The sequence below is a fragment of the Ambystoma mexicanum genome, chromosome 2q, assembly GCF_040938575.1.
Source record: "Ambystoma mexicanum isolate Mex_15411 chromosome 2q, UKY_AmexF1_1, whole genome shotgun sequence".
Lineage (NCBI taxonomy): Eukaryota > Metazoa > Chordata > Amphibia > Caudata > Ambystomatidae > Ambystoma > Ambystoma mexicanum.
In genome coordinates, this window is record NC_090924.1 from 324,436,120 (window position 1) to 324,459,838 (window position 23,719).

Sequence of the window (23,719 nt, forward strand, 5' to 3'; positions counted from 1 at the left end):
ACCTACATAACTTAGCACACCAAGGTTATCCAGCTGAAGTAGTAGTCCCATCACTGCTGTATACCAATCACTTAATTTCACTGTTTTGTCCCCATTTGTAAGAATGTCTCCCTCTATCCAGGAATCCCAAATCTAAGTGTTTGTGCATTTACTGTCTTGACCCTATTTTAAGCACTGCTCCCTCCATCCATATAACCCAAATCTAGATGTTGCAATTCTAGGGGTTTCCCAAACATCGATGGGCCCCGGCCACCAACCTATGGGTTTGTTCACCACTACTTTGTCCCAACCCTAGGTGTTGTCCTACTACTGCTATTGCTGCTGTGTCCCTGATCTGCGAGTTTCTCCCACTTGCCAGGTATAACAAATAAAGGCGTTACCAATCGCTGCTGTGCCTCAAACTACAGGCGTTTATCCCACTTGCCGGATGTCTCAAATCTAGGTAATTCTACTGGCTGCTGTGTCCCTGGTTTGGACGTTTCTCCTACTTGCTAGGTGTCTCAGGTCTTGGCGTTTCTAGTTGGAGCTTTGTCTCTAGTATGGGCATTACCTCCACTTGCTAGGTGTCCGAGACTAAGGTATGTATAACTCGCACCACGTCTATGGACACATGCTGCAGGAACGGCTCCACATTCATGCCCTCTAGAATGCAGCTATGGCTATGCAGATCCAGTCTAGCAGCTCGAAAAGCCATCCACACAAACCGCTGACGTACCTTAACACCTCCGACATTAGTATACAGCGACAACCTACAAATAAAATGTGTTCTAGCTGGGCACACATTTCCTGAACTAGCACTCTATCCTAATCCACCAACAGCACCCATCCACGTGCCTGACCTCAGGGCTGCTTATTGGGGCCCAGCCAACCGTCCCATGTCCTAACAAGTTAAAAAACACAAGTGGCGACGTGGAAGACCTCTCCAACTACAGGCCCATTTCAAACATTCCCTACCCGGCAAAACTCCTAGAAACTTACGTATACAAATTAACCCAAGAACATGTAGAAAAACACCAACTGCTAGACCAAGCACAAGTCAGCTTCAGAACTGCAAGAGGGACAGAATCGGCACTATCCGTCTGGGATTACCTAAAAACGAAGGCAATCGTCAACACAACATCAGCGCTGATTCTGCTCGACCTCTCCGCAGCCTCCAACAGTTAGCCATGACACCCTAACCAAAAGACTGGAAGACATAGGTATAGCGGAAACGGCACTACTCTGGATTCAATCATTCCTAGCAGATAGAACAGAAACCGTATGGCTAAAACCATTCAAATCTACTCCATGAGTTAACGATTGGAGTACCACAGGGATCCTCACTATCACCACTATACTTCAACATCTACCAGACTCCAGTAATCAGAATCTTCAAAAAATACAAAATTACGTGCTACAACTACGCAGGCGACACTCAAATCATCTACAAAATAGAAGACACGCAAGCCGATCACTCAAACCTAATTGAGTGTCTAAAAGAAGTCTTTAACCGGATGAGTGCCAACAAGCTTAAAATCAACCCAGGAAAGACAGAAATCTTGATTTTTGGAAATAATCATGAAAACAGCACCCCCATTCCCTGGCCAACGGAAATGGGGAACTGTGCCATCCCCATCTAAAGTAGTAAAAAACCTCAAAGTTCTGATGGACAACTCCCTAACCTTAGAGCCGCAAATAAATGCAATAAGAAATGCTTCTTCCTTCTTCACACAACAAGAAGAATCCTACCTTTCATCTCCTTCACCCATAAAACTCACAATCATCGCCCTAATCATGTCAAGAATTGACTACGCAAATTGCCTCTACCTCGGGATGCCAGAATACGGCCTGAAGAAACGACAATGCATCCAAGATGCAGCAGCCAGGCTCCTCCTCAAACTATCCAGAAGAGACCACATCATTCCAGTGCTAAAAATACTACATTGGCTCCCAGTCAAACAACGAATCACCTTCAAAGCGATGTGCAAAACACACAGGGCAATCAGTGGACACAGAGCTGAATTACTACAAAAGAAAATCACAATCTACAAGCCAACGAGACTCCTCAGATCAAGCAATGAAATCCGCCTGGAGCCAAAACCACATGCCAAGAAAAAACCACATGCCAAGAAAAAAACTAGGAGGCTTATCCTCCCACCTGGCTGCAAAAACCTGGAAAAATATCCCAAAAGAAATAAGAAACACCAAAGACCACCTACAATGCAGGAAACTACTAAAAACCTGGCTCTTCGACACCGTAGAAAGAAATCGAAACAACTTAACCACCATACAGGAAAAAGAAAAGGTTGACAGAAATTACGATGACACAGACAAACACCCAGAAACGACTAAGGAAAAGTCCTACAACAACAGGAGAGACAACGCTAGGTTGAATAGGTCACAAGTAACATCCCTAGGAAGACAGAATTAGCTCCCCTGCCCAATTCCATCCTACAACCTCACCCACTCCATGAACGCTAACAAGTACCAATTAGGAATGTTAATAGCTGCCATTTTGGACCGAGCCATTAACGTGGGTATGTGCAGAGCCCGGATGGAGTTATGAATGACAGATGGCACGCCTAGACGCAGCCATGAATGTACCTCGCTCAGGTGGCTGGGTTGTGAGCGATAGCCTGCGTGAGCTGCCGAGTAGGATGACGAATGCCGACCATCACCACAGCCCATAGCTGCTGTCGAGTAAAGCCATGTCCGAACTGCACCAGTATGCTACCGAGGCCAGATTAAGATCGAATCGTGAATACCATGTACCAGCACACAGACAGGCTCCTATGGTTGGCAAGGGCCGAATCCGAGCACAGTTGTGAATACTGGGAGCATCATCTATGGAAGGGATAGGGAACTTCAGCTGGTTCCAGAGCTAGATTGACATGCAGTGATGTTCATGCGCCACACCTAAAAAAATGCAGAAATTCAACCCAACGCTTATAGACAGCGATGCCAATAACCAATCCACTAACAATTTCACCCCTCCGCTTACACCTCTCAAACTCGAACCAGACACAACGACAACCCTATACCACAACAAACCGCACAAACTTCACTACACCGAAACAAAACCTCACAGACTAACAGCACACAACGTCTACCGACCGGAAAACACCCCAAGCCCAGCCAACGGTGCCAACAGCACATCACTGCTCTCTTGCACTTTTTCCGCTTACTCCCACTAACCCGCCCCACCCTTACCTTAACTTGGCAGAATGCACAAATGCGGAACACAGGAGAACAAAAAGGACTCCAACCACAGATATAGTTGATGACACTACCCTAATGTTAGGGTGTCTGAAGGGTTCAGTTCTGATTATTTCAAAATTGTGCTTCAACTAGTAAGCCAATTATCCTCTAAATACACAATTAGATCACCAATTGTGGCAAAATAAGGCTCAGATTCCTCATTCTTAGTAATTATTTACTTTAATGTATTAATAGTTCGTGTTTTTCTTTTTTGACCAAAAAAATCAAACAGTAAATGACGTTTTTTTGGAAAAGAAAAAAGGAAAAAAGAAGAAAGTATGACATAAGTCCAGTATGGAAAAAGAATTATTTCACAATGAATACTCTCGTTGTTCAATGATAACATAATTTGTGAGTTAGTGAGTTAGTATCATTTTAGTGAGCATGAGATATTTTTGCAAAAAAGGAAAACAAACAAAAAATATAATTTCATTTATACAAAAATTCAACAATTGTACAGTACAAATAGAAAAAATGTAATGGCCAATACTTTGGTCCCCAAATTTAAGCAAAGGCTGGTTACTGGCCCTGGTTTACTTTGAATGTCTACAAATTTGAATTTAGCAGGCTGAATTTAGTCAGGGTAAGACCAAATTGGTAACTCCAAGAAAAAAGGGGGAGGGGGGGGGGGAGTTGAAATTGGCATATTATCAATATATAATCACCAGGGGAAATTAATGATGTGGGAAAACCCGATTTAGAGGTCTGCAAGTAAAGCAAGGTGTACCAATCGCCCAGCTGTACTTGGAAGGCCAGGAAGATTAAACCAAGATGTAAATTAAATTTCACAAACAGAGGACCAAAACCATCGGTCACAAATGCAGCTTAAACTAAACTCTTAGAATCTCCCATACATGGACTTCGGTCCCAGAGGGTGTTCCAACCCCAAAGCGCATTGAGGCCATATGAATGGGGACAGGGCGCTATATAAATGATTACAATTAAAATAACCGTCAGGTTTCAGAAACCATCAAAGCCCCTGTTGTCATTTCATGATGACCCAATAGTCTTTTTGTCTAATTTGTCTCATGTGCGACAGGTAATGCCTGGTAATGTAAAAACTATTGCCAGCCCAATTAAGAGCAAACGTCAGGTCTGAACTGCAAGGTACGCAGCAGAAATAGCTTTAGGTATTGAATAGCAACTAAATTACATTATTTTATGACAAAATGCGTGCATCGACAAAACCTGCTATGTAGTGAAAGCCTTATTTAACCAAAGAATTTTACGCAGAGGTGGCAGTAAAAGACTGCAATTGTTCTTTCCCTCCTTCCGTGGCAACAAATTGACAAAGGTCAATTACAGATCTCGTTAAATACTGCATGAACATTTAATAAAATCTAACAGCCAACAGAGCCATTCCATCAATGAAGTGAGAGAAGAAAGAAATATTTGAAAGATGGATTCTAAAAACATAATACTTAGGGATCATGGCAGATAATTAAAGGAATATACGTTCTTACAAAACTTGTCACACACCTGTAATACTCCTGTGCACCATCAGAATCACAAAAATGGCAGAAATAGTGGTCTCTTCTGAGGTGTTTCAGCAACTCATCGTTATCCAGATAACGCTCATCACAGAACTTACAAAGTGGGTGACCTCTGTGAGAAGTGTCATCAGGGTCACCAGATATTCGATGTCGAGCCAGGTCTTTTCTGGAATACCACTTCCGCTCATATGTAAAGTTCTGCAGTAAGAAGGAACCAAATATCTTGTTTAGCTAAGGAAATATAGATCACAACCCACATTTTGAACACATACAGAAATAAAACCAGTTATCTTGATATGGCAAGACACTTACCAATGCTATTTCAGGAACTGTTAATTAAACATGTAGATTTACATTATTCTAGATCTAATCAACAAATGATTGTACATATTGTTAGGTTGTGGAACCTTGTGGTTGTGGGTGGCGGATAATGTCCCTGCACTGTAAATTTTAAATAAGGTTGATCTCACACAGATTTTTTTAGTCTGCTGCAAAAGCTTTGGGGTGCTGTGTGCGGTTCTTAAAACAATAGACAAGCTTGTATTGAAAGAGCGAGACTCCACACATTTCGGCTTTTGCGAGAGCAGGATTATTGCTAATGCAATATAGCAAAAGCGTGTCTTGCATGCTCTCCCTCCTGCTGTTTCAAGGGTTTTGGCGAATATGTTTAATGTGATAACTGAGACAAGGTCATCTGCCAGGGTGTTCAATCATAAGACTATTTTTGCTATGCAAAATTATGGTTGTGTTCTCGCTTAGAAAGAAGGCTCAGCTAAAAAGGCCCTACTTTCAAAAAGCTCCATGCTGAAAAGTATAATAAATGTATACTCGCACTCTGCTGGGCCTGGTTACTGACACCAGCAGGAGCCATGAGAATTGGCAGCTACAGAGTAACATGTGCCTCCCTAAAAAAAAGCCTACTTGAGTTCAATTAAAGGAGAGGTCCTGGCAGGAGTTTTAAATCGAGGCATGTAGTTTTGAACATATATCAAATGATTACAGGTTTTGCTTTCAATGTATATTACCTTACATTTCCAGACATTTACACTTGCGAACCCGCACAGGTCTGAAACAGCCATCTTGTGATAATCTAAACAGTCAATGGATCGCCCTAAGCTCAAACACCTTGGCGGTAATAAATCTTAACACAAGGCCCTTTATGTGACATAGCATGTCAGACCGCTATGCTACACCTCGTCACAACGTCCGTGCATGAAATAGAAAAAGATCTGCTGTATGTAATGTATTGACGGGTCTCCATGGAAAATCGTAAGGCGCCTCTACGCTCAATTATCAACAAACCCTTTCTCCTTCACACCATAATATTTTATCCTGCCTTTGCGTCCGGCAATTTTATTTCTGGCTGTAACGACTTTTTGCTCTATTCAGCTACAAACTACAACACATGCAACACTTCCACTACTTCAAATGAATGAGTCTACATGTGCTTCCCATTTCAATAAATTACATAATTGTCAAATGTGTTTGCTAAATCCAGATATAAAAACAAATCTTTGATCAGTACATTGTTTCGTGGGCAAATGTGTATTGCTGTTGTGTTTGCACTATGGTGTATTTTATCGATTCTAACCAATGGCTTTTTTATATATATATATATATATATATATATATATATATATATATATATATATATAATACATTACTCAACGTAATCGTATTTCTGATGTTTGTGTCTGCTTAGATTCACATACTGTGCATAGGCCGACATCTAGTGGAAGCTGCAGAGTATTACAGTTTGTTTTTCTGAAACTCGAAAATGGGCGTCGACACAGGGCGTGCCAGTAATACTATCCCTGGTGTGACGTCCACTGTACCCATGATCCCTCACGCATCTAGGACCCTCAGATTGTATTTTTTCTCACATGAGGTAGCATGAGGAGTAGCGGGAGTACAGATAATCCAAGCAGATAGACAGATAAGACTACAAGCATCCATGCGCCTTCTCTCAGGGGGAGGAAGGGTGGGGCACATGTGAATCTAAGCAGATACAAGCATCAGAAATACGATTACGGTGAGAAATGTATCCCTTCTGAGGCTTGTGGAATCTGCTTAGATCATATGTTGTACATAGATTAGCGAGCAGTGTTAGAAGGAGGTGGGATGTGAGAAGGGTCATGAGCAAATAAATGTCTTAGAACCGCTTGTCCCACTTGAGTATCTGTCTTGGAATGGGTGTCAATGCAGTAGTGCTGAGTAAAGGTGTGAATAGAGCTCCAAGTAGCTGCTTTGCAAATGGTGTCAAGGGGTACATTTGCAATGAAAGCCAGAGTGGCCCCAATGCCGCTTGTAGAGTGGGTTGTTGGCGCGAAAGGCTAATTTTTTCAGAAAGGGTGTAAGACAGCTGGATACAGTTAACAATCCACTCAGAGATGGCACCTTTAGAGACGCAATCTCCCTCTTTGCCTATAGCTACGGAGACAAACAGTTGGTCTGTTTTCCTTAGCGGTCTGGTCTTGTTTACATAGTATAGGACTGCCCTACGCACATCTAGGGTGTGTAGTTTCTCCTCAGCTGAGCTTTGTGGGTCTTGGAAGAAAGCCGGAAGCTCGATGGACTGGTTCACGAGGAATTTAGAAACAAACTTAGGTGAGAACCTAGGGTATGTACGTAAAACCAGTTTATCTTTATGAACCGTAAAGAAAGGATCCTGCACTGAGAGCCTGAATTTCACTGACCCTTTTTATAGATGTAATTGCTACTAAGAAGACCTTCTTATAAGTCAGGTGTTTGAGACTGCTTTTATGCATGGGCTCGAATGGGGGGCCCATGAGTTTAGATGGCACCACATTAAGGTCCCATCCTGGTGGTGGGTTTGAAATTGGAGGGTGAAGTCTATTTACTCCTTCCATGAAGGCTTTAACCACTGGTACTTTCCACCACGACACCTTGTTATGGGAGGTGGTGTACGCTGACAGAGCTGCCAGGTGTACCTTCAGCGAATTAAAAACCAACCCTGCGTCAAGCAGGTGGAGCATGTATGTGACAATTGTGGAAGGAGTGCAATCAACTGGGTTGATTTGCTTATTCTGGCACCAGATAACAAATCTTTTCCATTTGTCAAAGTAGCAGTGCCTCGTGTTTGGCTTCCTAGATTCCCTTAGGATGTCCATACATCTGTGCGGTAAATTGAGATGTCCAAACTCTATGACCTCAGGAGCCATGCTGCCAGGTTCATTGAGTTGGGTTGAGGATGCACCTTCTGACCTTGGTGCTGACACAGTAAGTTGTGCCAGCACGGGAGTTTGATGGGTTCGCATACCACTAGTCTACCTAAGTGCGGGAACCACGGATTGCCTTAACAAAGCATGTCTTTTGATAACAGTGCTCTCTGCTATCAATCTGCCAGCGTTATCCACGGCATCAAAGGTTGCTTTTAAGATGCAACCGGACACGGCTCTTCCCTCCGACGCAAACCTTGCCGACTGGCTTTTTAAGGGTTCTGGGGGGAGAGGCGATGAGTGCCGCGACTTCTTCCCACTGGTGGCAGTTGTAACTCGCCAGTAGGGTGGTGGAGTTGCCAATCCTTGCCTGGTAGGCGGAAGTAGAGGCTACTTTCCTACCCAAACCATACATCTTTTTGCTCTCCTTGTCGGGAGGAGCTTCAGAAGATGATAGGGGCGTTCCTGCCCTCTTTCGGGTGTTTGTTACTACCAGGGAGTCCTGTTTCAGATGCCCCCTTATGTACAGTGGGTCTGATTGGGCTGCCCTGAATAGTTTCTCGATCCTGGGGTTTACCGCCCTGGTGAGGTTAGGATTTACAAGGGAAGGGCCTATTCTCCTTTGTATAGATTTGAGGATAGGGATGGCCTAGGCAACAGGTCTCCTTTCTCCCACTAATTCCTCGGCAAAGTCCCTCTCTTCCTGTACTCCCTGGGTGTCAATGTGGAAGTGTACTGCCGCCCTGAACAGAACTTCATTCAGGGGAGGTTGGTTGTCGACAGGGGAGTCGGTAACCGGGGGTTCTTTGTCTACTGGGGAGTCTACCCTGTAAGTTTCTGGGTCGTCCTCGTCCTCCTCTTGGTCCTAGTCATCACCATAGTAGCCCGTCCCAGTTTGGTCTCCCAACATGCCCAAATCTGGATCCTCAATAAAAGGTGGATCCTCATATTGAGAGTAGGGCTGTATACAGAAAGGGTCCGAAGACTGTTGGTGTTTCAACCCGGGACTTCTTACTTGGGGGTATCGGGTCCCTAGAGCCTGAGGGTGATGCCCCGTCAGGGGTATATGAGAGGAAGTGCTCAGGATTCTTGGCATAGAAGTCTGCCAATGAAGACATCCTAGACATAACTGTCTATGTCATCACTAGACCATTCCTTCGAGCTGGGAATGACTCTTTCGTGGGAGAGTTTCCCTGTTCTATCCTGACTGGACCTATGGGTTTGTGCAGGGGTCTTTAAAATGACAGAAGGCTGAGACTTGTCTGTCCGTTTCTGTGGAGTAGAAGACTGTGACCTGTCTGACTGCTTCTGGGGTGTGGAAGAAGGTAGAGAATGCTTCTTTTGTTGTTTTCCCCCCTCGCCGTGGGTGGAGAAGTGATTTCTCTGTTTTTTCGACCCTTCGGAGCTTTTCGACGTCTGGCGTCGACGTTCGGGGTAGTGTCCCTATCTCTCGAGTGTGGAGGTTTGGACTCGGGAACCGCCGTTACGGGGTCTGCTGACGCCGACTCCTGGAGTGTCGCCTGGGGATAGAGGTCTGCTTCGTCTTCTGACGATCGAACCTCCGTTACCTTAGGGAGCGAGGCACTTTTGGCAACAGTGGATGGCTGCCATGCGGCGATCTAGATTGAGAACGCCCAGAGGACAGAGATTCGGTGGACCGTTCTCTGTGAGCCTCTTTCCGAGAACTCGACGTGCGCGTCGAGTCTCGGTGGGACTTCGCGTGTTTGGTGGAAGTGCTGTGGGTATCGCTTGTGTCGCCGGGGTTTTCCCCATAGCCGCCCTGCCGGCCGACCTTTGAGGTTGGGGTTCTCTCGACGCCACGTTGCCCTCGCCGTCCGAAAGCATGGCATTGCTGAAGGCGCCTTCCGCTGCCATGGCTTCTTGACTCCTGGCATGGTGGGCCCAACGCTTGATCGAACGGTCCTTAAGTGTTTTCGGTTTAAACCTACTACGCGTTGTGGAGTTCGCCTCAGGGTGGTCCCTCGCAAGCAAAGGTGGCATGTGGCGTGTGTCATCCCAAGGGTACTTGCGGTTGCACTTGGGGAAAAATTGGAAAGGGGTACCCTCCATACGCACCTTGTGGCAGCGGGCTAGTGTGTATATATGGGATACATTACTCACCGTAATCGTATTTCTGATGCTTGTATCTGCTTAGATTCACATGCTGTGCATAGGCCGACATCTAGTGGAAGCTGCGGAGTATTACAGTTTGTTTTTCGAAACTCGAAAATGGGCGTCAACACAGGCGTGCCAGTAATACTATCCCTAGTGTGACGTCCACTGTACCCAAGATCCCTCACGCGTCTAGGATCCTCAGATTGTATTTTTTCTGACATTAGGAAGCATGAGGAGTAGCGCGAGTACAGATAATCCAAGCAGATAGACAGAAAGGTAAGACTACAAGCAATCATGCGCCTTCTCTCGGAGGGGAGGAAGGGTGGGTCGCATGTGAATCTAAGCAGATACAAGCATCAGAAATACGATTACGGTGAGTAATGTATCGCTTCTGAGGCTTGTGGAATCTGCTTAGATCACATGCTGTGCATAGATTAGCGAGCAGTACCAGAAGAAGGAGGTGGGATGTGAGACGGGTCATGAGCAAACAGGTGTATTAGAACCGCTTGTCCCACTTGTGTATCTGTCTTGGAATGAGTGTCAATGCAGTAATGCTGAGTAAAAGTGTGAATAGAGCTCCAAGTAGCTGCTTTGCAAATGGTGTCGAGGGGAACATTTGCAATGAAAGCCAGAGTGGCCCCAATGCCTCTAGTAGAGTGGGCTCTTGGCGTAAAAGGCAGAGTTTTTTCAGAAAGAGAGTAGCACAGCTGTATACAGTTGATAATCCACTTCGAGATAGCGCCTTTAGAGACGCGATCTCCCTCTCTGCCTGTAGCTACGGAGACAAACAGTTGATCTGTTTTACTTAGCGGTCTGGTTTTATTTACATAGTAGAGGACCGCCCTACGCACATCTAGGGTGTGTAGTTTCACCTCAGCCGAGCTTTGCGGGTTCTGGAAGAAAGCCGGAAGCTCGATGGACTGGTTTACATGGAATTTAGATATAAATTTAGGTGAGAACCTAGGGTGTGTGCGTAAAACCAGTTTGTCTTTGTGGATAGTAAAGAAAGGATCCTGCACTGACAGAGCCTGAATTTCACTGACCCTTCTTATAGAGGTAATGGCTACTAAGAAGGCCGTTTTATAAGTCAGGTGTTTGAGACTACTTTTATGCATGGGTTCGAAAGGGGGGCCCATGAGCTTAGCTAGCACCACATTAAGGTCCCATCCTGGCAGTGGGTTAGAAATAGGAGGGTGAAGTCTCTTTACTCCTTCCATGAAGGCTTTAACTACTGGTACTTTCCACCACGACACCTTGTTATGGGATGTGGTGTAAGCCGAGAGGGCAGCCAGGTGTACTTTCAGAGAGTTAAAAACCAATCCTGCATCCAGCAGGTGGAGCATGTATGTCACAATGTTGGAAGGAGTGCAATCAACCGGGTTGATTTGTTTATTCTGGCACCAAATAACGAATCTCTTCCACTTGTCAAAGTAACAGTGCCTTGTGTTTTGTTTCCTGGATTCTTTTAGGATGTCCATACACCTCTGTGGTAAATTGAGATGTCCAAACTCTATGACCTCAGGAGCCATGCTGCCAGGTTCATTGAGTTAGGTTGCTGGTGCACTGTTTGACCTTGTTGCTGGGACAGTAGGTTGTACCAGGCTGGAAGTTTGATGGGCTCGCCCACCGCCATCCTGCGTAGGTGTGGAAACCATGGTTGTCTCGCCCACATGGGAGCAACTAGGATGAGCGTCATTGATTCCTTGTTCATCTTGTACACCACCTTCCTGATGAGAGGAGTTGGTGGAAAAGCGTACGCAAACATCCCTGACCAGTTCATCCACAGGGCGTTCCCTTGGGAGTCTGGCTGGGGGAACCTGGATGCAAATCCTGGGCATTGTTTGTTTTCGCTTGTGGCGAATAAGTCTATAGTGGGGAAACCCCACTGAGAGAAGAGATCTTCTGCGATCTCTCTGTGAAGGACCCATTCGTGTTCTTCTGGGAGGGAGTCTCTGCTTAGAGCATCCGCTAGGGAATTGAGCTCCCCTGGAACATGTTGCAATGACAGGAAGATGTTCCGTCCGAGTGCCCATATCCAGATTTTCTGGGCAAGCTTGGACAGATTTGGCGAACAAGTCCCTCCTTGCTTGTTCAGATAGAACATGGCTGTCGTGCTGTCCGTCCGGATCTGCACCGACAAGTTTAGTAGATGGGGCTCGAACGCCCGAAGCGCTCTGAATACTGCCAGAAGCTCTAGCAGGTTGATGTGGTTCTTGGCTACTGAGTGAGACCAGAGACCCTGAGCTGTGTGGTGGAGATGGTGAGCTCCCCACCCAGTCAGGCATGCATCTGTAGTCACCACTGCCTGTACTTCGGGATCGTAAAAGGGTTTTCCCCTTGCGAGATTCTCTCTTGTCCACCAGTGTAGGCTCTGTACCAGTGTTGGCGAAACGACCACTAGATCGTCCCACTGACCACTTGCCTGAGACCACTGTTTCGCCAACCATTCCTGCATAGGACGCATGCGCAGTCGCGCGTGGGGGACCAGGTAAATGCATGACGCCATCATGCCCAGTAACCGCATTGCTTTGCGTACCGTTATTTGTTGACCGGACTGATAATGTGGAATTTGCAGTAGTATATTCCGAATTCTCTCTTCCGAAGGGAAGGTCAACCCTTTCCGAGTATCTAGGATTGCTCCTAGGAACTGTTTTGCGGTGCTTGGCACTAGGCTTGACTTCTTCTCGTTGATTGAGAAGCCTAATTCGTGGAGGAGGTCGATAGTCCTTTGAATGTTTGTCCTGCAAATTCCTGGGGTTTCCCCCGTTATGAGCCAGTCGTCCAGATAAGGGTACACTGGGATTGCCTCCCTGCGTAGGTGTGCAGCTGCCACCGCCAGTACCTTGGTGAATACCCTTGGTGCTGAAGCTATCCCGAAGGGCAGTACCTTGAATTGGTAGTGGCGACTGTCCACCTTGAAGCGCAAGTACTTTCTGTGCGCCGGGAGCATGGAAATATGAAAATAAGCATCTTTCATATCCAAGGTTGCCATGTAATCCCCCTTTTTTAGGAGGGGGATTACCTCTTGTAGCGTGGTCATATGGAATTTTTGGGGCTTGACATACTTGTTGGCAGGCCGTAAGTCCAGTACTGGGCGCATTGTCAAATCCTTCTTTGGCACAAGGAAGTAAGTTGAATAGATACCCTTGTTTACCTGGTGTCCTGGGACGAGTTCTATCGCGTCCTTTTCTAGCAGAATGGCAATCTCCTCGAGAAGGATCTTCTGATGTTCTAAGGAGTGTACTCTTTGTCGTGGAGGATGGTTCCGGGGACGCTGCAGTAATTCTATACAATATCCTGTGGACACTGTTGACAGCACCCATCTGTCTGAGGTGATCCCTTCCCAAGCCTGGGTGAAGTTGGAAATGCGTCCCCCTACTGGGGTTGCGTGAGAAGGGACCCTGAACTGAGCGTCACTGCTTTGGTGGAGGCGTGCCACCTCCCTTGTTGGGGCTGCCTCTGCCTCTTCCACGCCCTCTTTTGTTACCCCTGCCGTAACTTTGGGTAGACTGCTGGCTGTTGTTCCACTGTGTACCCCGTCCCTGGCCATAGTTGCCTCTTTGTGAATTTTGGCCGCGTGGGCGACGAAAATTACTATTCCCCCTCTGGTTAGGGGGTTTGTTGGTTAGTTGGCCAAGGGATTTCAGTGTCTCGTATTCGTCCTTGGCGTTTTTCAGTGCGTCTTCGACCGCTTTCCCAAACAATAGATCGGGTTCCACCGGCTTGTCTATTAATGAAGCCCGAGTTTCTGTTTTGAACCCCGACTGCCGTAACCATGCATGATAACAGTACCTTCTGCTATCAATCTTCCTGCGTTGTCCGCGGCGTCGAAAGTTGCTTTTAACATGCAACCAGACACGGCTCTCCCTTCTGCCGAGATCCGAGCCAATTGGCCCTTTAACGGTTCAGGAGCAGAGGCTATGATCGCCGCGACCTCTTCCCATTGATGGCAGTTGTAGCTGGCCAACAGGGTGGTGGAGTTAGCAATCCTTGCTTGGTAGGCGGACGTTGAGGCTACCTTCCTGCCAAACCCGTAAAGTTTCTTGCTCTCCTTGTCGGGAGGAGCTTCTGATGAAGATAAGGGTGTTCCAGCCCTCTTCCGAGTGTTGGTAACAACTAGGGAGTCTGGTTTAAGATGTCCTCTTATATAGAGAGGGTCAGACTGGGCTGCCCGGAAAAGTTTTTCGACCCTGGGGTTGACTGCTCTGGTGAGGTTTGGGTTCACCAGGGACGGATCTAATCTTCGTTGGATGGATTTAAGGATAGGGATGGTCTGAGCGACCGGCCTCCTCTCTCCCACCAACTCTTCTGCGAAGTCCCTTTCCTCCTGTACACCGTGGGTGTCGATGTGAAAATGTTCTGCCGCGCGAGCGAGAACCTCATTAAGGAGGGGCTGGTTATCGACTGGCGAGTCGGTAACTGGGGCTTCGTTCTCTACCGGGGAATCTACTCTGTAAATTTCCTGCTCATCTTCTCCCTCCTCCTGATCCTCATCATCCGCATAGTATTCCGTCCCGGTTTGTTCCTCCATAATTTCAAACTCCTGGTCCCCCTCAGGGAAAGGCTCTCCTTGGTACCTGGGGTGTGGAGTAGAGTATGGAGTAGAGTATGGAGTAGAGTAAGGCTGCACCTCTAAGGGTTCAGGTCTTTCGAACCGGGCCTTTTTACTTAGGGGGATAGGATCAGTGGAACCTGAGGGTGTGGCCCCCTGAGGGTCATACGAGAGGAAATGCTCTGGATTCTTGTCGTAGAAATCAGCCAAGGAAGACATCCTTGACATGACCCTGTCTATGTCTTCACTGGACCATTCTTTGGAACAGGGGATGACTTTAGTAGGCAATTTAGGGGACTTATCAAGGGTACCCTTGCTGGATGTTGATCTCTCAGTAGACTGGTATTTGTCTGTCTGCTTAGGGGGGGAAGGATGGTCGTACAGGAGTGGAAGAATGTGCTTTCCGCTGTTTCCCCCCCTCCCCGTGCGTGGGAAAATGTTTTCCCTGTCCCTTGGAGGCCCCGGAGACTTTCGACGCCTGGCGTCGAGGATCGGGAGAGGTATCTGTGTTTTTCGAGCGTGGGGCCTTGCTGGTGTTAACTGCGGGCTCCGTCTCTTGGAGCGCGGCCTGGGGGTGGAAGTCGTCTTCGTCCTCCGACGATCGAACTTCCGTTAGTCTAGGGAGCGAGGCACTCTTGGCAAGAGTGGATGATTGCCTTGCGTCATGGGGCGATCTCGATCGAGAGCGCCCAGAGGACACCGAGTCGGACCGTTCTATCTGTGCCTCTTTCCGAGAAGTCGACGTCGTCGAGGTTCGGTTGGACTTAGTGTGCTTAGTGTGTGTAGGGTGTGTAGCGCTTGCGTCGCCGGGGGTCTTCCCCATAGCCGCCCTGCCGGACGACCTTCCGAGGTCGGGGACCTTCGCTCGGCTGTCTTTCGACGCCGTAATGCCCTCGCCGTCCGAAAGTACGGCGTCGCTGCCATCGCTGAAGGCGCCCTCCGCTGCCATGGCCGCCTGCCTGGCGTGGTGGGCCCAACGCTTCGTCGAACGGTCCTTAAGTGTCTTAGGTTTAAACCTACTACACGCTCTGCAGTTCGCTTCGGGGTGGTCCCTCAGCAAGCAGAGATTGCACGAGGCGTGCCTGTCGACCCAAGGGTATTTGCGGTTGCACTTGGGGCAGAATTGAAAAGGGGTACCCTCCATACGCACCTTGAGGCAGCGGGCTGTTAAGTGTAGGAAATATATACGGTGTACCTATATACCAAGAGTGTAGAGTATGTACCACCCCCCACTCTCCCTACTTGCAGGGCCGAGACCAGCGGCCTACCAGGCCCGGGCCGAGGCCAGCGGCCTACCAGGCCCGGGCCGAGGCCAGCGGCCTTCCGAGGCCCAAATCCGTCGTGCAGCAGCCGACGGTCGATTTCTTTTCCAGCCGGCGTCGAGTGTCGAAGTTTGACGTTGGGGTGGGGAAGGATGTCAATAGATTATTATTTTATAATTTTTGCAAAAGTATGGCTAAGGCCAGGGGACTCCGCAAGATGCTTCCGACCAGTATGGCGGAAAAAAACAAATCTGAGGATCCTAGACGCGTGAGGGATCTTGGGTACAGTGGACGTCACACTAGGGATAGTATTACTGGCACGCCTGTGTTGACGCCCATTTTCGAGTTTCGAAAAACAAACTGTAATACTCCGCAGCTTCCACTAGATGTCGGCCTATGCACAGCATGTGATCTAAGCAGATTCCACAAGCCTCAGAAATTATATATATATATATATATATATATATATATATATATATGCCACCCCCCACTCTCCCTACTTGTAGGGCAGAGGCCAGAGGCCTTCCAAGGACCAAGCCGAGGCCAGAGGCCTTCCGAGGCCCAAGTCGGTCGTGCAGCTGTCGACGGGCGATTTTTCTCTCTGGCGTCGAGTGTCGAAGTCGGTGTCGGTGTCTCGACGTTGGGGTGGAGAAATGGTGAAATATTAAGATTTTTCTTAAGAATTATGGCTAAGGCCAGGGAACTCCGTGGGATACTTCCGACCAGTATGGCGGAAAAAAACAATCTGAGGGTCCTAGACACATGAGGGATCATGGGTACAGTGGACGTCACACTATCACACTAGGGATAGTATTACTGGCACCACTGTGCACTGCTAACACTAACACCCAGGACATCAAAGATGACATCACAAATGTCATTGATGTCATCACTGACGAGATCCCTTTTCTTATCTGTTTCCAGGTTTCACTGGGCTTCTTCTTGTGAGTCCTCTCTTTCTGTTTGAATTATTGGGTATGGGCTCCACCGGAAGCCATTTTGCCAGAAATGCTGTTCTGCCTGGCAGTGGGGACTCCAGGGAGCCCACCCCGGGCCAGGGAAAATCCTTGCCGAAAAACCCTGGCAGGTTGTGTAGAAAGGTTCCAGCTGAGGACTACTACCACCAGAATGCAATGCGGTGCGGAGTCGAGGCTCCAGAGAAGGTATCCAGTTAGAGTACCAGCAGGCTGAGTAGCGGCGGCTCCGTCCAGGAACAAACAGAAAGAACTGGGCAGAGCAACAGAGCACGAAGCAAAAGGGGCTTGACATAGGAGAGAGCGCGAGCACCCGAAGAGTACTGCGCGGAATGCAGGTAAAGCAAGTGAAAAGGGAGGAGCAGGAAGGCAAGCAGCGGGTAGACAAGGAGGGAAACCCGCCTGAGAGCGGGAGGACACAACACACCGGAGCGCTGGAATAACTTCCCATAACACTGGAAGTTGCAACGCATGCGCATTAGCAACTTCCGGGTTTATAAAGGCTGGGAAGACTAGAACGCGCATGGCGTTACTGGAGGTAATAGTCCTTTTACCATTGCTTCCACCTTCCCCATAGCTTCCAGGGCCGGCAAACCATGACAGTTTGATGCGTCTTTCCTCATTTCCGTTCGCAAATGGCCTTATTAGCTGTCCTACCAAAAAACAAAGCCATCCGTTAACAAAGTAAATGTTGCGTTAAGAACCACCTTTCACAATGTAAATGTATTAAAAGAAAAATAAATACAAATATATATATTTTTTTTAAATCACATTCACTCCATGTACTTTATATTTCTCAGTAAAGGATATAGACGCTATAAGATTTATCAGTAATAGTATAGATGTGCAAAGAAGTAACGTGTGCTACGGAAAAATAGGATTTCTGGTTATAATCCGGCCTGCCATAGGCGGATCGGATTATAAAACAAAATCCTTTTTCAAGATTGCCACCATCGAAAGGAAAGCCGGTTGTTCCATTCATGGCCCGTCTTCACTTTCCATGGCAGTGTTAAGACTTGAGTGCCGTGTAGGCAGAAGAGTTCTCTGTCCCCAAATGCCACACAGAGAGAACTCAAAGTCACTCCCTATGCGACTGTTGAGGCCACAGGTGGAGATGGTCAACTCCGGAACCGCGAACCTCTGGGACCCCAATCCGTTGCAAGAAAATACTGATTAAGTACCAAGCAAATGACAGTAAATGACAGTGCCAAGATAACGTGAAAAAGGTCTTACCAGAGGGGTCAGGAAAAAGGCAATGAACCTATGAGGTAGGGGTCCGGGACTCACGTGGGCAGAGCCACCCCAGATGGAGCAGGTAGACGTCTAGTCCCAAATATTGGCGTGAGAACCACCTGATGACAAGAACGTGGTTTGGTAGCTGTAGAGCTTGAAAGCTTGAAGTTACAAAGAAAACCAGAGGCAAGGGAAATCCGTGTTGCAGTCCAAAGAGCAGTCCGTATTCAAACCACAGGCAAATCCAAGGTAACAAAGCCAGTAAGGTAATCCAAGCGAAGTCCAAGTATGCAAACCGAGGTCAAAATCCAAAAAGAGTCAAGAAATCCAAACGAACGCGTAACGCCAAACAGGTTGCAAAGAACAGCTGTGAAGCAGCGAGTACACGGAGAGCCGTGTTTAAATACTCGCGCTTCTGGCATTACTTCCTGTCACGTGACGCGCTGTCGCATCATGTGAATGGATTCCCGGGTCACGTGAGCACAGCGCTGGTCACGTGACGAGGAAGCATAGTAGCGTTCCGCCGAGTACCTAGGCGCCAAGGAAACTGCCAATGCAAAAATGGACGCAACCTGGAGAGCGTTCTGTTGCGGGTAAGACGTGCATGGGCACGCGAGTCATCAGGAGGCCCACGTGAGTGCCGGAGTGTGAAGGGGGAATAAGATGGGACAGAGGGAGCGGGGCGAGTTTGGGCAGGGGCAGGAGTGGCAGTACTGTCAGGTGTGTGTACAAGGGAGAGGGACAGGCAGCAAGCTAAAAAGCAAAGGTGTGTGCCGGGACGCAGAACCTGTACATAAACATACAGCAATTACAAAACAAAATCCTTTTTCAAGATGGCCACCATAGAAAGGGAAAGCGGTTGTTACATACATTGCCCCTCTTCGCTTTCCATGATAGCCTCCAAAAAGCAAAAGTACGTGCTGTGACGCAGAATCTGTAAATAAACATACAGCGACGTATAATGTGGTATCTTACATTTCGAAATGATAAACAGGATTTTAAAAAAAGTTAACATTTAAGAATTTGTAAAGTACTTTTATTTAACAAACAACTGTCAGACCAACGGACTAATCCCATTTCCAATTACATTGTAACAATGGTTGTAAGGGCGACATAGAAAATGTTCATGGTGAGACACGTTGTTTTCGCATACACAAAGTTTGCATTTGTTAAAGCACACGCTTTGTTTGCACAGGTATTTGCAATACGGCACCATGACCGTTGCCTTACAGCACCATAAATGATGTTATGTCACTCCTAATAGCTAGTTCAGCGCAGGGACAGAGGGGCCAGGCTTGTCATCCCATAACATTATAATGGACAGGTCACGAGCAGTTGCATCTGGCGTTGAAAGAAGCCGTCACTTGGAATCTGGAAACCATGGCACGCACAGTACGGCAATATATAGCTAAGCGGAAAACGTAAGAAAATCTGTGCCAATACCCAACCTTTAGGAAAAAATTTCAAAACCTACACAAAGATTGTGGAAAGTAGTACACAAATGGAAGTGGACAAACATGACATTTTAAGGAATTATTGGCGTTAACCAAGTGTACATATAGTGCAAGCCTACAAAGGCCGTGAAACAGCAGTCGGCGTAAGGGTTAAAAAAATGGCAACTACACAGTGAGGGTAATTCAGTTATGAAGCCAACATGAATGGACAAGCAAGAAAAAAAATGACATGTCTTGATGTTACACAAGACCAAAAGAATGTGCAAACTGATACAAAGCTATGTGGACAAGCATAACATTTGAAAGAAGAAATAACGGTCAACAAGTGAGACTCTACTCATAGCCTGCAAACGCGAACAATGTGCACTCTGCACAGTTATATTTTTCCTTCAATAACAAAAAGATAATACTTCAGTTACATTGTCACAATTAGTGTTTGGTAATATAAAATTAAAACGCGGGTCGGTGTAGAGTCGTCAAAATTAAACTTACATGATCTTGACAGCCTCCATTGCTTTTCACAAAGTCAGACAGCAATGTGTTTGCATCAAAGATTCTTTGTGAACCGATTTAAAATCGTTTGTAAGAAACATGAAAACATAACCTTATCAAATGGTATGTTTTTCCAAGCTCTCATTCCTTGCATAGCTTTTGAAGTTTCCCTTTCGCTCAAGGTCAAAAAACAATAGCCCCTTATGGATTGACTCGGATGCGTGGGCCTACTGAGCTCACAACCAAAAAAGCAAATCAACTGACCTTCACTCAGAAGGCAAGTACATTCTCACTTTGCAACAACATATGACAATCCAATCATGAGAACCGCTACTCCCATTCGCCTCCAGAACCACTGTTTCCAACCAACACTCCAGGTGGCAGGTTCCGATTTCAAAATGTAGGACGCCAGTCCGACTTCAATATTAATCTGAAAACATTGCAACACAGACGCAGGCATTGGTCGCCGTACATTCAGCACCAACTTCCACTTTACCGTATGAATTTGGTGGCAAGAAAACACCACTCAGAGTTTGTGCTGCCACATTCCATCCCAAGCTAATTAAAGCTCACCTTCGGAAACAGTATTTCATAAGTATAACAAAGGCATAGGTGTCTTGTTTTGTATGTTTTACCGGCTATGTCCGGGTACACCAAAACATGAATGAAAGATGGCAGAGGCAGCGAAGAAATGTGACGCACGTCACGCTGTTCCACAACCAATCAGTGAAAATGCCACATGTCCGGACACGACGCTACGGATTAGCCAATCCATTTCTTGTCCGCTGAGCGAACAGGGAAGTGTGACCACGGAGCGGACAGATATCACTAATTTTTTCAGACCTACTTTTTGATTGTTTTAAAGAAAACTATTGGATGGATTTTCACCAAATTTACAAAAGCACGCTTTTAGGACCAAGCCGCTGCTCCTGCGGCAAATTTGGTTAAAATCCATCCAGCGCTTTGGCCTGTAGGCATGCGCAAAGTTTCCCCCCATTCAGTTTATGGGGAAAAAAAAAAAAAGACGTTTTAGGCCCCCCCCCCACCCGGACCAAACATGACCAAACTTTGCAAAGAATTTCAGAGTGGCCCATATACTTTTTTTTTGCAAAGTTTGGTGCCGATTCGTCCAGGGGGAGCAAAGTTATAAGCCGCCCAAAAAGTGCTCTTCCTATGGAAGCAACAACTTAACCATAACTAGACAGCCACTACCATGGCTGTGTAAAATATATATATATATATATATATATATATATATATATACATACATACATACATACACACACAGTGTTTAAAAAGAAAGACCATAAATAATTTATAATTTATTATATATGATACACTTCTCACTGTAATTGCATTTCTGATGCTTGTATCTGCTTAGATTCACATGCTGTGCATAGGCCGACAACTAGTGGAAGCTGTGGAGTATTACAGTTTGCGTGTAGGACGGTTACATATCAGCCCCGTCCTGCAGTACCTCCCGTTTCTTGTGGCCACATACCCAGGCAAGCGCGTTCCAGAACTTCGTTGCGGCTTCGGTATCGGTTGCCATGGCATCTGGCCGTACAGCAGAGAACGTCGCATCAGCTGAGATGTCCTGTGCGCAGAGAACACGCAAGGAGGCTCCGCCCCCCTGCACCATAAAAGCCGAAGGGACTCAGCGGCTTGTTGCTGCTAATTGTGGCGTTACGTTCCTTTGGTTTCATCCCGTTCCAGTGCGTATTGCCTTTTTCCTCTTGATACTCGACTTCCTGGTTCTTCGACCCACCTTTGTCTACTTGGATTGTCCTTGCCTGTTCCTTCAACCTGATTTTGAACTCTGCTACCGATTTCGGATTGTCCTTGGATTGCATTTGCTTTTTCCTCCATTCTGATCAGTGAACCCTGTTGCCAAACTCGGACTGTCCCTGGATTCCCACTGGGCTTTCGCCTGTCTGGTGAGACTACTTTTTCTTGCCGCTCTACGCAATTTGAACTATCTTCCTACGCGGAGTACCACGCTGCACATTACAGGACTGCCTCAACAACTTGGCCTGTGTTTGTGCACTTAAGGTAAAACCCATCCAATTCTCCTGTATTGTTCATTACCTGAAATTCATCAGTCTTTCTCATACGTGTGGATTCCTGGAACTATATCATTTATTCTTACCTTTTACACATCAACCAAGTGCATAGCAGTAAAGCTTTCCAGTGTATGCACCATCCCGTCACTAGTGCGACCCTCTTGCCGCCCGGGTATATTCTTCCTTACTAAACTTCCCATTTGTTGTTTTGTACCTGCCGTTGTTTTCCTTTCAACTGGTACCCATTTTCCCTAGGAATCCCACTTATCAGGTCTGTTGGGGGTTTTATCAGTCATAGTGAGTTTGTGGTTATCACTTGTGCATACTCTTAGTCTTGGGTTTTCTTGTAGGTTCATCTATTCAGGTCCAACACCACCTCAACCATTGTCTAGGTACTTAGAGAATTATCTGATTGTCTAAATAACTCCATATTGCCCGATTGCTTCTAATCATACTGCGTTTTCTTTTCAGCATTGGTTATTGGCGGTGTGTGTTCTCCCAGCTCTTTTAGGCGATAGACATCTCTGCTGGTTTTTACTCAAACGGCAGAGGGGTACATCATAGAAAAGAGCCCCTCTTAGAGGAAGCCTGAATCACAGAATTCAGGGGAGCTGGAATCCTGGAGGCCGAACCTGTCAAATCCTACCTCCCTCCGAGAGGTCGTCTTACCCAGGCTCCAATCAGCATACGGAGCGGTCCGAAGGTATTTGGCAGAGTTCCAGACAACAATGACTCCGAGGTAAGTAGTGTGTAAACCTAATGTATAGTTCTTTTAGAGTTCAAATGTCTGTTAATTCACTCTTGCTCCTTTCATACCTTTTCCCTTGCAGCATGATCCAAGGAGTGAGTTCACCTTGATGGATGAAGGTAGGGCTTAGGTAAGAGTCAGTTTGTACCACGCACTGTCTAGCTAGTAATATTGTTCCAAATGTAATTAACCAAATGTAATTAACCAATAGTTCTCTATCTTCTTTGCAGGTGCGGCGCCTTGCCGAAAATGTCTCACGTAGGATGGTGACCAGCGCTGCCTCGAGCGGTAAAATTTCGAGTAAGTATCTTGCGGTAAGTAAAAGAATGTCTTTGGCGGAACCCCGCTCACCTTTTGTTTGTTCTTGTCTTTTCAGATGCTGATGTTTCGGGCGGAGATTCAACGGGTGCTGCGCCAGGTCGTGGAGATGCTCCGAAGATAGGCGAGTATGGTGCGGCGCTGCAGCTGGCAATGCAACGCGGTTTATGTCTTTTTCCTTTATCCACAGGTGCGGCTGTTCCAGGAAAAGATGATGACCAAATGGAAATCTCCTTGTTCTAACGTTTTTTTCTTTCCTTTTCTCTAGGATCGGCTCCGGACATAAGACGGGTGTGGCTGTGGACTGGATGCTGGACTGCAGACGCGGTGAATGTTATGCTGCTAAAATGCAGAATAACGCAAAGCGTGTGCTGCTCTTCGGGCGTGGTTTAAATAGCATCAAAAAAGTAGTTCCCAGGTAAGAAGTTCCAGTACCACACCCAAGCAGCAAAATAGTTCATAAAGGAAAGTAGTCCCTTCAAGGCCTCATGATGGCCTGTACACGAGTTCTTTGCAGGATGACCTGCATAGTTTAAAGTTGGCAATACGAGTCTGGCGCCTAGCCCCTAGGCGGGGTTTTTACAATTCCTGTGTCTTCT

General features: G+C 46.7%; 1 protein-coding gene across 2 annotated transcripts in view; it reads right to left on the minus strand.

Annotated features, from left to right (window-relative positions):
• The window catches only part of ZNF598 (zinc finger protein 598, E3 ubiquitin ligase), a 489,260-nt gene that overhangs the window by 333,716 nt on the left and 131,825 nt on the right, over positions 1-23,719 (minus strand). For both annotated transcript variants that reach the window (XM_069647319.1, XM_069647320.1), the window contains exon 4: positions 4,717-4,928. In XM_069647319.1, the coding sequence (XP_069503420.1) occupies positions 4,717-4,928 (212 nt within the window). The remainder of the gene's footprint in view (positions 1-4,716; positions 4,929-23,719) is intronic.